The following is a 12,563-nucleotide window of genomic DNA, read 5'->3' on the forward strand; positions in this document are numbered from 1 at the left end:
TTCCAGGTAAGGTGATACCAGTGCCCAAAAGGGCCCAGCCGCTCCTGTAGCAGCACCCCTTGGCGGTGCCTGTGGAACCCCACAGAGCTGCACAGAACTCCAATCCCGATGAAGCCCTTGGGGTGTCCGAGGCACCGCTGCAACCCAGGGAGGCTGCCATCTAGCGTCCAGGGGGAGATACTGGGCTTCCCACCCTTTTCCCCCTGGCAGATGTGGTGAAGAGGCGTCCCGGCCAGGCATGGGCCCTGGCCATCCATCACATTGCATTCAAAAATCTCCCATACTGGGCTTTGTTACTTTCTACCAGCCATATTGATCTCTGATTCCATCTCAGGCACATACAATTTGTAAACAGAATTTTGCCACCTGCGGGCCTGAAAAGATATCAAAAATCAGAAAATTGATTCTACTGTGTTCTGACAGGTGTGATCATGAAAATCACAGGGGCTTAGGAAAAACAGGGCTCTTAGACTTGAATCAGTATGTAGACCCCACCTAGCAATATTGAGGGAAACAAAGAAAAACAAGCATTTAGTGTCAAGGTTAGGGGTAGTGAGACTTGAATAGCCCATGCATAAGAACAGTAACCCCATAATGAGCAGAGCAACAGCAAGTACTAGGAGTATGGACGGGCACAAAACGACAGAGATCTGAGATTAAGAACAATACAGTGATCCCTCGCTATATCGCGCTTCGCCTTTCGCGGCTTCACTCTATCGCGGATTTTATATATAAGCATATTTAAATATATATCGCGGATTTTTTGCTGGTTCGCGGATTTCTGAGGACAATGGGTCTTTTAATTTCTGGTACATGCTTCCTCAGTTGGTTTGCCCAGTTGATTTCATACAAGGGACGCTATTGGCAGATGGCTGAGAAGCTACCCAACTTACTTTTGTTTCTCTCTCTCTCTCTCTCTCTTGCGCTGACTTTCTCTGATCCTGACGTAGGGGGTGTGAGCTGGGGGGCTGTTCGCACACCTGGACACTACGGACACTCGTCTAAAAATGCTGAAAGATTATCTTCACGTTGCTACCTTCTGTGTGCAGCTGCTTCCTGAAGCGACATGCTGCACGGTGCTTCGCATACTTAAAAGCTCAAAGGGCACGTATTGATTTTTCACTGTTTGTTTTCCTCTGTCTCTCTCTCTCTTCCTGCTCCTGACGGAGGGGGTGTGAGCTGCCGCCTTCAACAGCTTTGTACCGGCGTGCTTCGCATACTTAAAAGCCAAACAGCCCTATTGATTTGTTTGGTTTTCTCTCACTTTCTGACATTCAATGCTCCTGACGCGCACTCCTTTGAAGAGATATGTTTGCATTCTTTTAATTGTGGGACAGAACTGTCATCTCTGTCTTGTCATGGAGCACAGTTTAAACTTTTGAAAAAGAGACAAATGTTTGTTTGCAGTGTTTGAATAACGTTCCTGTCTCTCTACAACCACCTGTGTTTCTGCGCAAATCTGTGACCCAAGCATGACAATATAGAAATAACCATATAAACATATGGTTTCTACTTCGCGGATTTTCTTATTTCGCGGGTGGCTCTGGAACGCAACCCCCGCGATGGAGGAGGGATTACTGTATATACATTATCTAAACCTGTTTATCTAGAGTAGGATCACAAGAAACCTGTAGCCTACCCCTGCAGGTTTGGATGTAAGGCAGGAAAAATCCCTGGTATGCAATATGCATGATATGCCTGATGTTAAGAACAAAAAGAATAGAATATTTCAACTAGTGATTGGTCAGTAACAATATGCTGATCTTGTATGATGACCTAGTCAGTCTCTCAATCAGTGTTGTTTTATTTTCAAAAACCAGGAGTGGTCTCTCCTAGACTTTCTTGTATACTCAGATATGGGGATGGATATTTGAGAAGTAAACCGCAAAGCAATGAATGTATTTTTATATTACGTATGTACATTAAAGAACCATCAACAACAAATCAAATCAAATTAATAATATATTGAACAATTATTATAAAAGTAAAGTTGAATAAATCGGACTCTGCAGCTGCATGAATAAAAAAAAAAAAAAACGAGTATGCATTCAAAGTACCACTTCCGGGTGATGGATTTGGTCCAAAAGTTAATACAGATCTACAATTTTGGTGTAACAACCACATGCCGAATTTCATCCATCTATCTAGTTGCATTTTTGAGTTATCGTGCTTATACACACACTTACTTGTTGTGACCTCATCTGTTTTTTTGTGTTTGTGTCTTTTGCATCTTGTAGGACCAATGCAACTCTTATTTGTGTTTTTGACTTAAACTGAACACAATGTTGACATTCGTTTTCACTTTTAAATTGTACTTTATAATACTGAAAATCATTCCCATCTTACTGAGAAGCCGTTACAGTTTACTACGGGTGGCACTATTTTGTGTCTTTAATGCATATTTCTATATTAATTCTACCCAGGGATGACCAGGAGTATGCAGACCATGATGAGATCATGGATATGGATAGAACCTCTGAGAGTTAGTGAGTACATTTTGATTAGTGTTTTCTGGTAAAAGAAGTTAATGCTATGAATTATCAATTATAAATTTTAAGGTTTTGTTTTGGGCTTGACGATATATTGGTTAGATTATTTTATGTATTGAACATGGCTAGGTATTCTGTCAATTGATTCATCTTCTTGTCCCTTATTCTGTGGCTTCTGCTTTTTATTGTATTTGGTAAAACATATTTGTCGTTAAGGTTCCCAGTAAGAGGAAGCCAGTTTAAGAAGCACTTAGCATTTAAGACGAGTCTGGGAGCACACAGTTAAAAAAATTAAACATACTACTTTATTTGTGATGAATTTGGGAAATACTTGTAAATTATGGGAAACACTTGTAAATTAATAACCAATTGTAAGATGAAGTCTGTGATGTTTTCATACAATGTCTCAGTCAACAACCATCAAATGACATATAATGGTGCTATGTTTGGGAACGATAATTTAAAATATCATGGTAATCTGAAATAAGCATAGTTGAGCGTAGTGGATGAAAAATGCAGTTGTTTTGTTCAATTAAGACGCATTTTGATTAAGACGAAATTGGGCCTGATGCTGCAGCGCAAAAAAGACCTATTTTTTCTCGGCATTGGTGCATGTGCATTCGACACTCACCGTACATACGCACTCAGACCGACCAAGGAGCCTAATTGCTTGCGATTCAACCAAAAAGCCTTTATTGAACATGAATAATAATAACGATGTAGTATCGTTACAACTCGAGATTAACATCAAAATATGTAACATCAAAATTCAATAGCAATTGTCTGAAAAGTGCACTTAATGCAGAAAACCTAACAATGAAATACACAAAATTTTGTAATTCTCTTACGAAACAGAGTAAGAAAAAATGAATATGCAGAGACATTGAGTCAAAGTGACTCAGTTCAGGCTCTTGAGGGTAAAAATTTGTCCACGATTTAAATTTCATAATAGACCAGAATCCTGTCGAGGATTTTAAAAATTCTAAACATCCATGCCGGGCCCGCAGGCCGGCTTTTAGTTTTACCTTTATAGATAACCATTTAAATAGCCATCGATTTTTACTGTACAACTAACTTTCAAGGTGAAAAATTTACTACATGGCACTTACCGAACAATAATAAACTGGCAAGAATCCCTAAGATATTGCAAAAAACACAACTAAATTACTAAGTAAACTGTTTAACGTAAAATTGATAGAATTAACTTGAAATCTTTGGTTAACAATAAACACAACAACGTTATAGTTACGTCACAGCACAAAGAACAATAGTCTTCTTCTATAATACGCTACCATGGCTGTTTGTTTGTCTGTCCAGGATTTTAAATCACCTGTAGCTCGCAAACCATTTCACCTATTGACTTGAAATTTGGTACACATATACTACGTGACGTCTACTATCCGCTTTCGGGGTGATGATTTTATTACTCTTTTTATTTTTATTTTATTTTATTGTAGAATCAACTCTAGGCAGAGCGCAGCAAGGCGGCCGTGCAGTGCATGCGTATGTGCGCCGTTCTCATTCCCTACCACCTTCGCTAATCATTCTTGAGGCAGATTGAAGACTTAAATGCCAGCTTAAGTGAAAGATTAAAGAAAATGTACTAAGTAATTGCAACACAAAAACTAACTTAATCAGTTTTAACGTGAAAAGATGCCGATGAAAGAAGAGAAGCAGCGGGCCGCTAGGGTGGAGTAAAGAAGAGCTGCTCAGGAAGCAACAAGCACATCAACCTCTGAGCAAACGAATGCTAAACGTACAGAGAAAGAGGATGAAAACTATGAATGCTCAAGTCAAGGGTATTCACTGCACATTATCGTGCAGTGCACCGTTACTGGTAACTGTATAATAAGTGACGCTTTGTCTAGGTGTCCGAAAGTTGGACTCCAAATTTCATTCTAAGAATTATTTTGAGGTTAATATAGCAAAGGAAAACTGTTCAGCTTCCGAAAAATTCTCGTCTGTTTTCATCTGGGCCTATTTCAGGAATGGGCCTAATGCTGCAGCATCAATAGCACCCACCTTAATCCGGCCATGGTTTTGTTGACATAGCAGTAAGAATGCCACCAATGGACAGCCTTTCACTTCAGTAATGCACCTTATCTTCAGAAAACCCACACAACCCTCGTAAAACCCACCCAGCCCAGTGTATCAAAAAGGGGTTAAAAATATTGAACAGAAGGGTACCAGACAAAGCAGTGAGGCAATCTGAAATACCTGGGCACCGATCTGTCAATAAAAAGATAACTCAGTTCAAATAAGAAACAGTAACAGATGTGGAATAAAATGAGGAGGAACTGAGAGTGAGCTATCATCTTTTAGCGTCTGTGCAGTAAAACATAGAAAAATTGTATCCTGCTGCAAGGCATTTCTACATCAAATGCCAGGACACAGAAAAAATGATAACCATAATTTACAGAAAAGGGTCTCTTTGTTCATTTGTCAAAAGGTCATATAGGACAAAATGAGCAAAGAGAGAGCTGGATTCACAGTTTTTCTCTATGGAAGAAGATATGATTAGAAATACCACAAAAAAAGAACCCCTCCTGAAAATACACTAATACACTGGGTGATGAAGTTGGGTCTTGAGTGGACAGATTATTACTGGAAATAAGACATGGCAGAAGAGGCAGATATTTTTGCTTTAGAAAGTGACCCATACATGCAGTTATGATCAGTGGGTACATATTGTACATCTAAACTTAGCCACAGGACAACTCCTTCATTTAAACTCTTGTTCTGAGATAGAAATGGTTTTGTCCTCTCCTCAGCATATTCACTGGTCAAATATTAGCAGAACAACTTATCTACTGAAAGTTGTGCCAAAGAAAAACAATTGTCTTTTTAAAACACTCGGCCAAATGCCAGCAAGAAACACTATGACTTTTTATCATCTTGTGCATCACCGCGGCAGAGCATCTTAATATGACAGTCACATGTGTGCCTGCATTGCCAATCTGTCACTGGCATGATAAACCACTGATCTGCCCTAGAACACTGTAATGTCTCTTTGACCCTGATGCTGTAGCTCATCGGAGCAGAAAAAATACTCCTCAGCAAGATGGTGGAGCTACACTTGAGAATTACAACCGGGTAGGGGAGATCAGCCAATTCTGCAAATTATTCTAAAAGTTGTCACCCTCCACTTTGAAAATTAGATCTGTATGCTACAATTGTCAAATACTTATTAAAATCACATCATTCTAGTGAATACAATTTTTAATGCCTTGTTAGAATGGAATCATACATCATTATAAATTAGCTAACCCAATAAAAGTATCTGACATTACAGGCTTTTAAAGTCATTATTGTCATGTGTACAGAGTACTGTGAAATTCTGTCTACTGTATTTGAATAATTGCAAACTTTATCAACATTTATTTTTACTCTGCATCCTTTACCAAAAGAGTTTTATCTTGTCAAGTGTTCCAAGTTTTGTCTCAGTCTGACCGTCTCCTGTGTACCTCAGCACCTCCAATGGAAAGGTGCAGACTGCAGACAACTCCAAGTGTGAAACATGTGATAGTTAAGTATGATGGAAAGGGGTGGAATTGCCTCATCATTTCCAAATTATAACAACAATGTACTGTATCTGTGCCAACATAAGTGAAAGCTAGAGAAAAATTTAATCAAGAAAAATAAAAGGATTCTTCCTTCCTGACACATAAGATGTTGTACCGTGTTAGCCGTAATGGATGCAATGAGAAGTCAGGCAAAATGACACCTTTTATTGGCTAACTAAACACATTACATTATGCAAGCTTTTGAGGAAGCTTACGGACCTTCTTCAGGCAACTAATAACTTTCTGGCACATAAATAAGAAGTTAATCACAGATGAACAAATGAGAGATTAAGTCCGGGATACCTAAACCTAGCATCTTCTGACGGCAGTTGAGTTATCGTGTAATCAGATCTGGTCTGTTTTGCCCTTTTCATTCTGTGACAATGTCTCCCTGTATTAGCATGTCTTTTCTGTTCTTTACAACCCATGTTCAAATCTGTGGCAGCTCAGCAGGTTGGATTTAGTCAATTAATTCCCTCTGTTTCGTTAGATCCCACAGAGCTTAGATGCATGCCTACTATTAGTCCGTCTCTGGGCAAATTTTAGCCTGTGGTTAAAACTACTATAGCCTCAGTTCATTAGAAGATGCGGCAATTTTAGTTGTAAAGCTTGCCAATTGATATGTTGTACACAGATCTCAAATAGCTGAGTGGGTCCAGTCCAGACAGTGTGCCTCACCTTTGAAATTGCTGCTGGTCAGACTGATCAGCATTTCAGTCTGTGCTCGGCAGATGAGGTCTGGTCACTCACTACTCATTCAGTAGTCAGCATTAGGAAACCTCTCTGTGCAATGTTATATAATGCACCTCATCTTCTGGTTTGATCTTCCAAAGATCTTCAGATCAGGTCAGCCCTCATAATAACTTACCAGTCTACGGCTGAATGTATCCAGTTCTTCTTTCTGATTATTTCTGTTCTAGCAGATGACATTTCTGACACTTTTTGGATATCCCATTACCTGTACTGCATTACTTTTCCATGGTGCTGACTGTACATTAATGTGCACTGAACACAAAGTTAGAGGGCAAATTAAACAACACTGTGCTGTGTGCTCTTTCTCTTAATATGGAGATCATGAAAGGCACCATGATGATAGGCACCAGTGGTAATGATCAAATACCACTGCAAAAGGTCAGCTAAAATTTAAAAGCACAATTATTTTCCCAGTTCTTTAAACAGACAAGAATCCTAATAAGCAAGCAACAGGAGTTTAGCTCAAATATGCAGCAGAGTGTAAAACTATCCTAAAACAAACTAAGACCAGCTGCTAGACATTTCAGATTCAGGTCCTTTTGGCAGTGCCAACAGAGAACGAGAGCCAACCCCCGATTTGCTACCATATGGCTTATTTTTATTTTTCTAGCAAACTGTCACATGGACTGTATTTAGAAAACATGCACCACATGCCCACTTAACTCAGTTGTTGCCAGCGTCTAGCCTTAGACATCACTAATTTCTTGTCAGTAATCTATTCCGATAAAAAAGCCTCTCCCACGTTAAAAAATGTTCACCGCCTTTGCCATCACTCGGCATTCCCAGTAAATTCTTACCAGTGGACCAGCTTGTAATGAAGGATGCTGGGGGTCTTGTCCGACGTGCAGTTGATGCACCACATGGCGGATGTCGTCTGGCTTCAGTTATTTAATTGGGAATTCGTTGATGATGACAAGTGAGAAGTGCCTGTTGTTTCACCGGCTGCGGTTCCGGTACCGGGACCGAGACCGGAACCTGGACTTGCCCAGACGGGATTCCGCAACGGTGGCATCTGCGACGCAGACCGCGGCTGACAATTCAGTGAACAGAGTCAACACATTGATTGCCTGTGTCGCAAGTGCCCTGTGAATAAAACCGCCAACTGTCCTATTTGTGGACTATTGATTACGGCACAAAAAAGCGCAATCTGCGCACTGAAGGGTTCTCTCAGTAAATGAATGTCATAGCCACGCATGGGCGATTTAATTATCAAGAAAATATTGATTACAAATTGAGAAACAACTGAAATCCTCTGCTTAGTGAAATGTTTTGATAGTCTGGCGCTACGTGTCCATTAATCTCCGTAAATCCTCGAGGTGCGTATAGCACACTTTTGTAGTGTTGCGCCGCTTGGTCCAAAAAGAAGCAAAATAGCCCTGCGGCTCAAGTAAACTGAGTGGGCACGGGCGCGCAGTTCGGAATGCCAGACATGGGTTCATAGAGCTTATAGTTTTATATTCACGAAGGCGACAAGTAGCTTGTTCACTAATTAGATGGAGATGACTCTTGTGTTTCTAACAGCTCCGCGTGTTAAATTCAACAATGATGCATACGTGGCGCCACATCCATGTTCCGTTAGTCCTCTTCGGGTGCAGTGTCACAGGTTGGGTTGTCACCTGTGTTTTTCGGTCTGCGTTTTCGTTTTAAACCGAACCCCATCGGGCACTTTTCCCCGAATCTGTCTATCGGTCACTCGTTCTGCATCCGCTGTGATCCTGACAGGACAGATGCGGCACAAGTTACCAGTCCATCCCAAGGTTAAATACGCGATGAAAGAAGAGCCGAGCGGAGTGAGGCATCAGCCCGAGAACGCCAAGTGTAATCCAGCTGGGAGAGAGACACGGTGCAATTCCACTTTGATATGGTGGCTTCTTCAAGACGTCCCAATATGCTGGAGAAAGATGCAGCGTGGAGGCAGAGCAAATCCCGACACGGAGGTGGGATCACCCCCGCAGCCTTTTCTTTCCCACCCACTCCGAGCCCGACCGCCCCCTCTTCATGTTTACCGCTTAAAAACACTCGACTGCATGAAAAGCGGTGACACTGCATCCGTCAGAAACGACACTCTGTTAAAAGCAACAATAAGCAAAAACACCTCCTGTTTACCACGATGCCTTATTCTAAAACCTACCCCCACCAATCCCGAATTTACTTGGTCACATTTGTATAAAATGATTCAACATCCCCCCCAACCCCGAGCCTCGGTACCGTTGTCATGGAAACCGCTTAAGGAAAAGGTTCAATTTTAAGTTGAGTCATAATTAGAAGGGAAGCCTTCTGATTAGCCTAATAAGTCTCCAGTAAAGCCTCCTGGTATTTACACTTTGATAAAGACAAAAGTGGCAGAATCATCCAGGACCTTCACGAGAAAACCACAAAAATCAATTAATAGCTCTTCATTAGGCTGCTATTTGAATTAGCAGGTCATTTTAGGATGGAATCAATCAACACAAGCATTCTGGAAATTAAACAATTTACATGTTTACAAATTATGGAATTATGTATATACTTCATTTAACTCAGTTGTTTTGAATCTGTTCAAGTTGGCAAGTGTGCCATTGTGCCGGATTTTCTAACATAACTTGCTCTCTTCTCCACTTCTATCCCATGAATCACAGCAGCTGTCATTTTTAAAAATGCAGATAGACAGGACAGTGCACACTCCTGGTGTCTAAGTTGTGACATTTTTCCAAGTTTTTAGATGAAGAAAGAAACATAAACATTATGTTTAATGTGAATGGGGATATGGTTGCCTGCAGGTAGCTTTTTGTTGCGGGTTGAAATAAATTAATATATTTAAGATGGGAGTAACTAGAGGGAAAGATGAACATCAGGGATTCCTCTGTTCATAGGGAGAAAGGCTAATGCATCATGCCCATAAAGCCTCCCAGTATAGCAATATCTTTCTAATATTAGTTTGTACCTTTTATGGCTAAAGAATTTACTTAAAATTAATGTAATCTTAAGTCCTAGAGTGGTGCAGTTCTTGATGATTAATTAAAATGAGAGAATGATAAGCCCAAAAAATAACATTAATATGCAATCAACTGAAGGACATGGTGGAGCCTAGTGATCAAGGTGCTAGAATAAAACCCACAGGTCTACTAGCACAATCTTCACTGACGTGCCCAGTGCTCATCTGCAGAAGCATGTTATCAACTTTACTTTTTACTTTGGATAAAGCTGTCAGCGTTATAAATTAAAGTTATGCACTGGCTTTAAGCAGGTAATACCTAACAATAGAAGGAAACTGTAGAATTAATTGATCTTTGTTTTAAATGTTGACATTTACCACAGGCATCATCTCATGGTGTTTATGCAGATAAACACGATTTCAATTCAACTATCAATATAATAATTCAACAATCTATACACTGTATATAAAATGCTAATAGTCTGACCATCTGTCACACGATTACTCGGGAACTACCAGGGCTAGAATCTGGATCTTAATCGAAAGCTTATGACCTGATACTTTCTGTAAATTAAAAAATATGAAGTACCGGCAACTGTGCTTGTGTGTTTCTTACAGAAGAGTGACGTGGCAGAAAGTAAAAGAAGAAAAGCGATACCTACTGAGCCTCAAGCTAACTCTTTTGTAAGTGGCTTTGGATAAAAACCTCAGTTTAGGAAATAAATGTAAATGTAACTGCAGAAGCCGAGTACAGGATGAAGAACACCATAAAAGGAAGGAAAAGAATAAGAGCAGTGCCATCTGCTGAGTGTCAAGCAAATTACAGTAGGTGATTAAGTAATGAAAACAGAGAACAAATAAACAGACATAGTTCTGACACACACAGACAAGCAAGAGGTAATCCTAAATATAGTGTGATATACTACAGAGGTTCCAAAGGGTTTAGGTGGCAGCAACCTCGGGGCCACTTTACTGGGAGGCAGAAAAGATTATTGTATTAAAAGCATGGTCTCCACTAGCCCATATATTGATAATCCCCAAAGACACAGTACATACTGTACTTATTCAGAATTCATACTCAAGTGTAAGTACTGTATTGTGTTTATGGATCATCAAATATAACAAAGAACTCCATAATAGGAAAAAAGAAAAAGAAGAGTGGCAACATCTTTGAGCATCAAGCACATCACAGAAAGTGCTTAACAGAGCAACTGAGCAGCAGGCAGACATGAAGACTCAGAGGCAGGCAAGACAAAATTCAGGACACAGAATGAGAACATGGGAGAAATGCATGCTGACAAATAAGTCCTATTTAGGAAAGTTATACTACTAATGTGATCACCGTGAAGCTGGCTTTCTTCATGGTGAAAACAGAAGGATGGAACAGTTCACCTTGCTCGATATGTATCACCCTTATTTTAAGACTGCAGCTCCACATATTTTATGAATCATAATTATAAAATACACACAACAAAAAGGAACTGTACTACAAGCTGACCCCAACACCGGCAGGACATGAAAGCATACCTAACAGGTTTTACGCAGTGTGTGTCAGGGGAGAGAGTGGAGAACTTTGGTATAAAATTACAAAACAGGATACACTGAGAAGTGACAGACAAGATAATGTGAGGAGCTATACACATCAAGTGAAGTTACCGAACAAAGCTGTGGATGCAAAGTAAAATAACAGGGTAAACTGACAGCTCCATAAGATTATCTTTCAGGCTATAACATAATCAACAAGGTCAAACTCTCAGGCAGTAACTGCTAGAGTCAAGTACCAAGACCATATCTTATCACATTTAAAGTAAATAGCAAGAGTTATTAGGCTTCAGGTAACTAAACTGAAAACGCTGCAGGACTGAAATGAAGCATCAAGACAATCACATGGTCAGACTCAAAAGAAGAAGTTAGCAGACACCATGAAACTGACTTTGTTGTGCTTGAATATGCACTGTTTTATGCAACAAACAAGATCCACCTACACACTTTCAGACTGTAAGAAATAGACAGGTGATGAATGATGAGGAGCGTTCAGGAACTGAGCAAATGACAACAGACAAAAGGATGATAAGCTGTCAATCTTCAAGAGACAGTCAGAGTTTATAAATCTTCAGGCAACAGAGGAAATCAAGCAAGGTCCAAGAAGGGTCTATATGAGGTCTTAGGAAACCTGCTTAAGATCAAAATATCCAAAAATATAAGTCATTACAAAAAATGCAAAGTCAATCATCAGGGGGGCCTGCATTGTGTGGACTTGAAAAGGATCAGGTAACAAGCCTTTTAAGATAAACATGTTTGCACTACAGATCATAAGATACTCAGCTTCCTCAACATAAAGACTCATCAATGATGTCTGAGGATAGGGTGTGTATAGTTTTGGGTGTTCTGCAATAGACTGTGTTCCAGCAAGGGTGTGTCTCAGACTTGCTCCCACTACGGCTAGAAAAGGTTCTGGTTCCTCCTCATTATGAAAGAAGTCAAACTGGTTCAGTAAATGAATGAAGTATCTGGATTCTTTAATCTGGAAGGATCAGTATACGGCATAGCAAGACATCAAACTATAACTATCTGAATTCCCCAGGCTCCAGGAGCAAATTTCTTCAGATGTGCAAACAGAGAACTATATGCTGCCTGCAAGACTTGCTATGGTAAAACTATGGTCCAATAAAGTCATCCACATTTACATTTGAATAAAAGGAGATCCCACATGACTGGCATCCATCCACAGAGCTAATGACAATTAGTTCAGATAAGTGAAATGAGGATCATATTTAAATAAAGCACACAAGGGAGGGACAAATAAAGGTGGGAACATAATACACCACAAGAAAAAGACAAAAC

General features: G+C 40.0%; 1 protein-coding gene across 5 annotated transcripts in view; it reads right to left on the bottom strand.

The window, feature by feature from the left end:
- The window catches only part of iqsec2b (IQ motif and Sec7 domain ArfGEF 2b), a 398,254-nt gene that overhangs the window by 81,652 nt on the left and 304,039 nt on the right, over positions 1–12,563 (bottom strand). The window contains exon 1 of one of the 5 annotated variants that reach the window (XM_028813379.2): positions 7,603–8,286. The exons of the other annotated variants lie outside the window; for them this stretch is intronic. Within the exon in view, the coding sequence (XP_028669212.1) occupies positions 7,603–7,667 (65 nt within the window). The 5' untranslated portion in view covers positions 7,668–8,286. Of the gene's footprint in view, positions 1–7,602; positions 8,287–12,563 lie in introns of those variants that run through there. 5 annotated transcript variants of the gene reach the window in all.

This window comes from Erpetoichthys calabaricus, chromosome 11 (assembly GCF_900747795.2).
Source record: "Erpetoichthys calabaricus chromosome 11, fErpCal1.3, whole genome shotgun sequence".
NCBI lineage: Eukaryota > Metazoa > Chordata > Cladistia > Polypteriformes > Polypteridae > Erpetoichthys > Erpetoichthys calabaricus.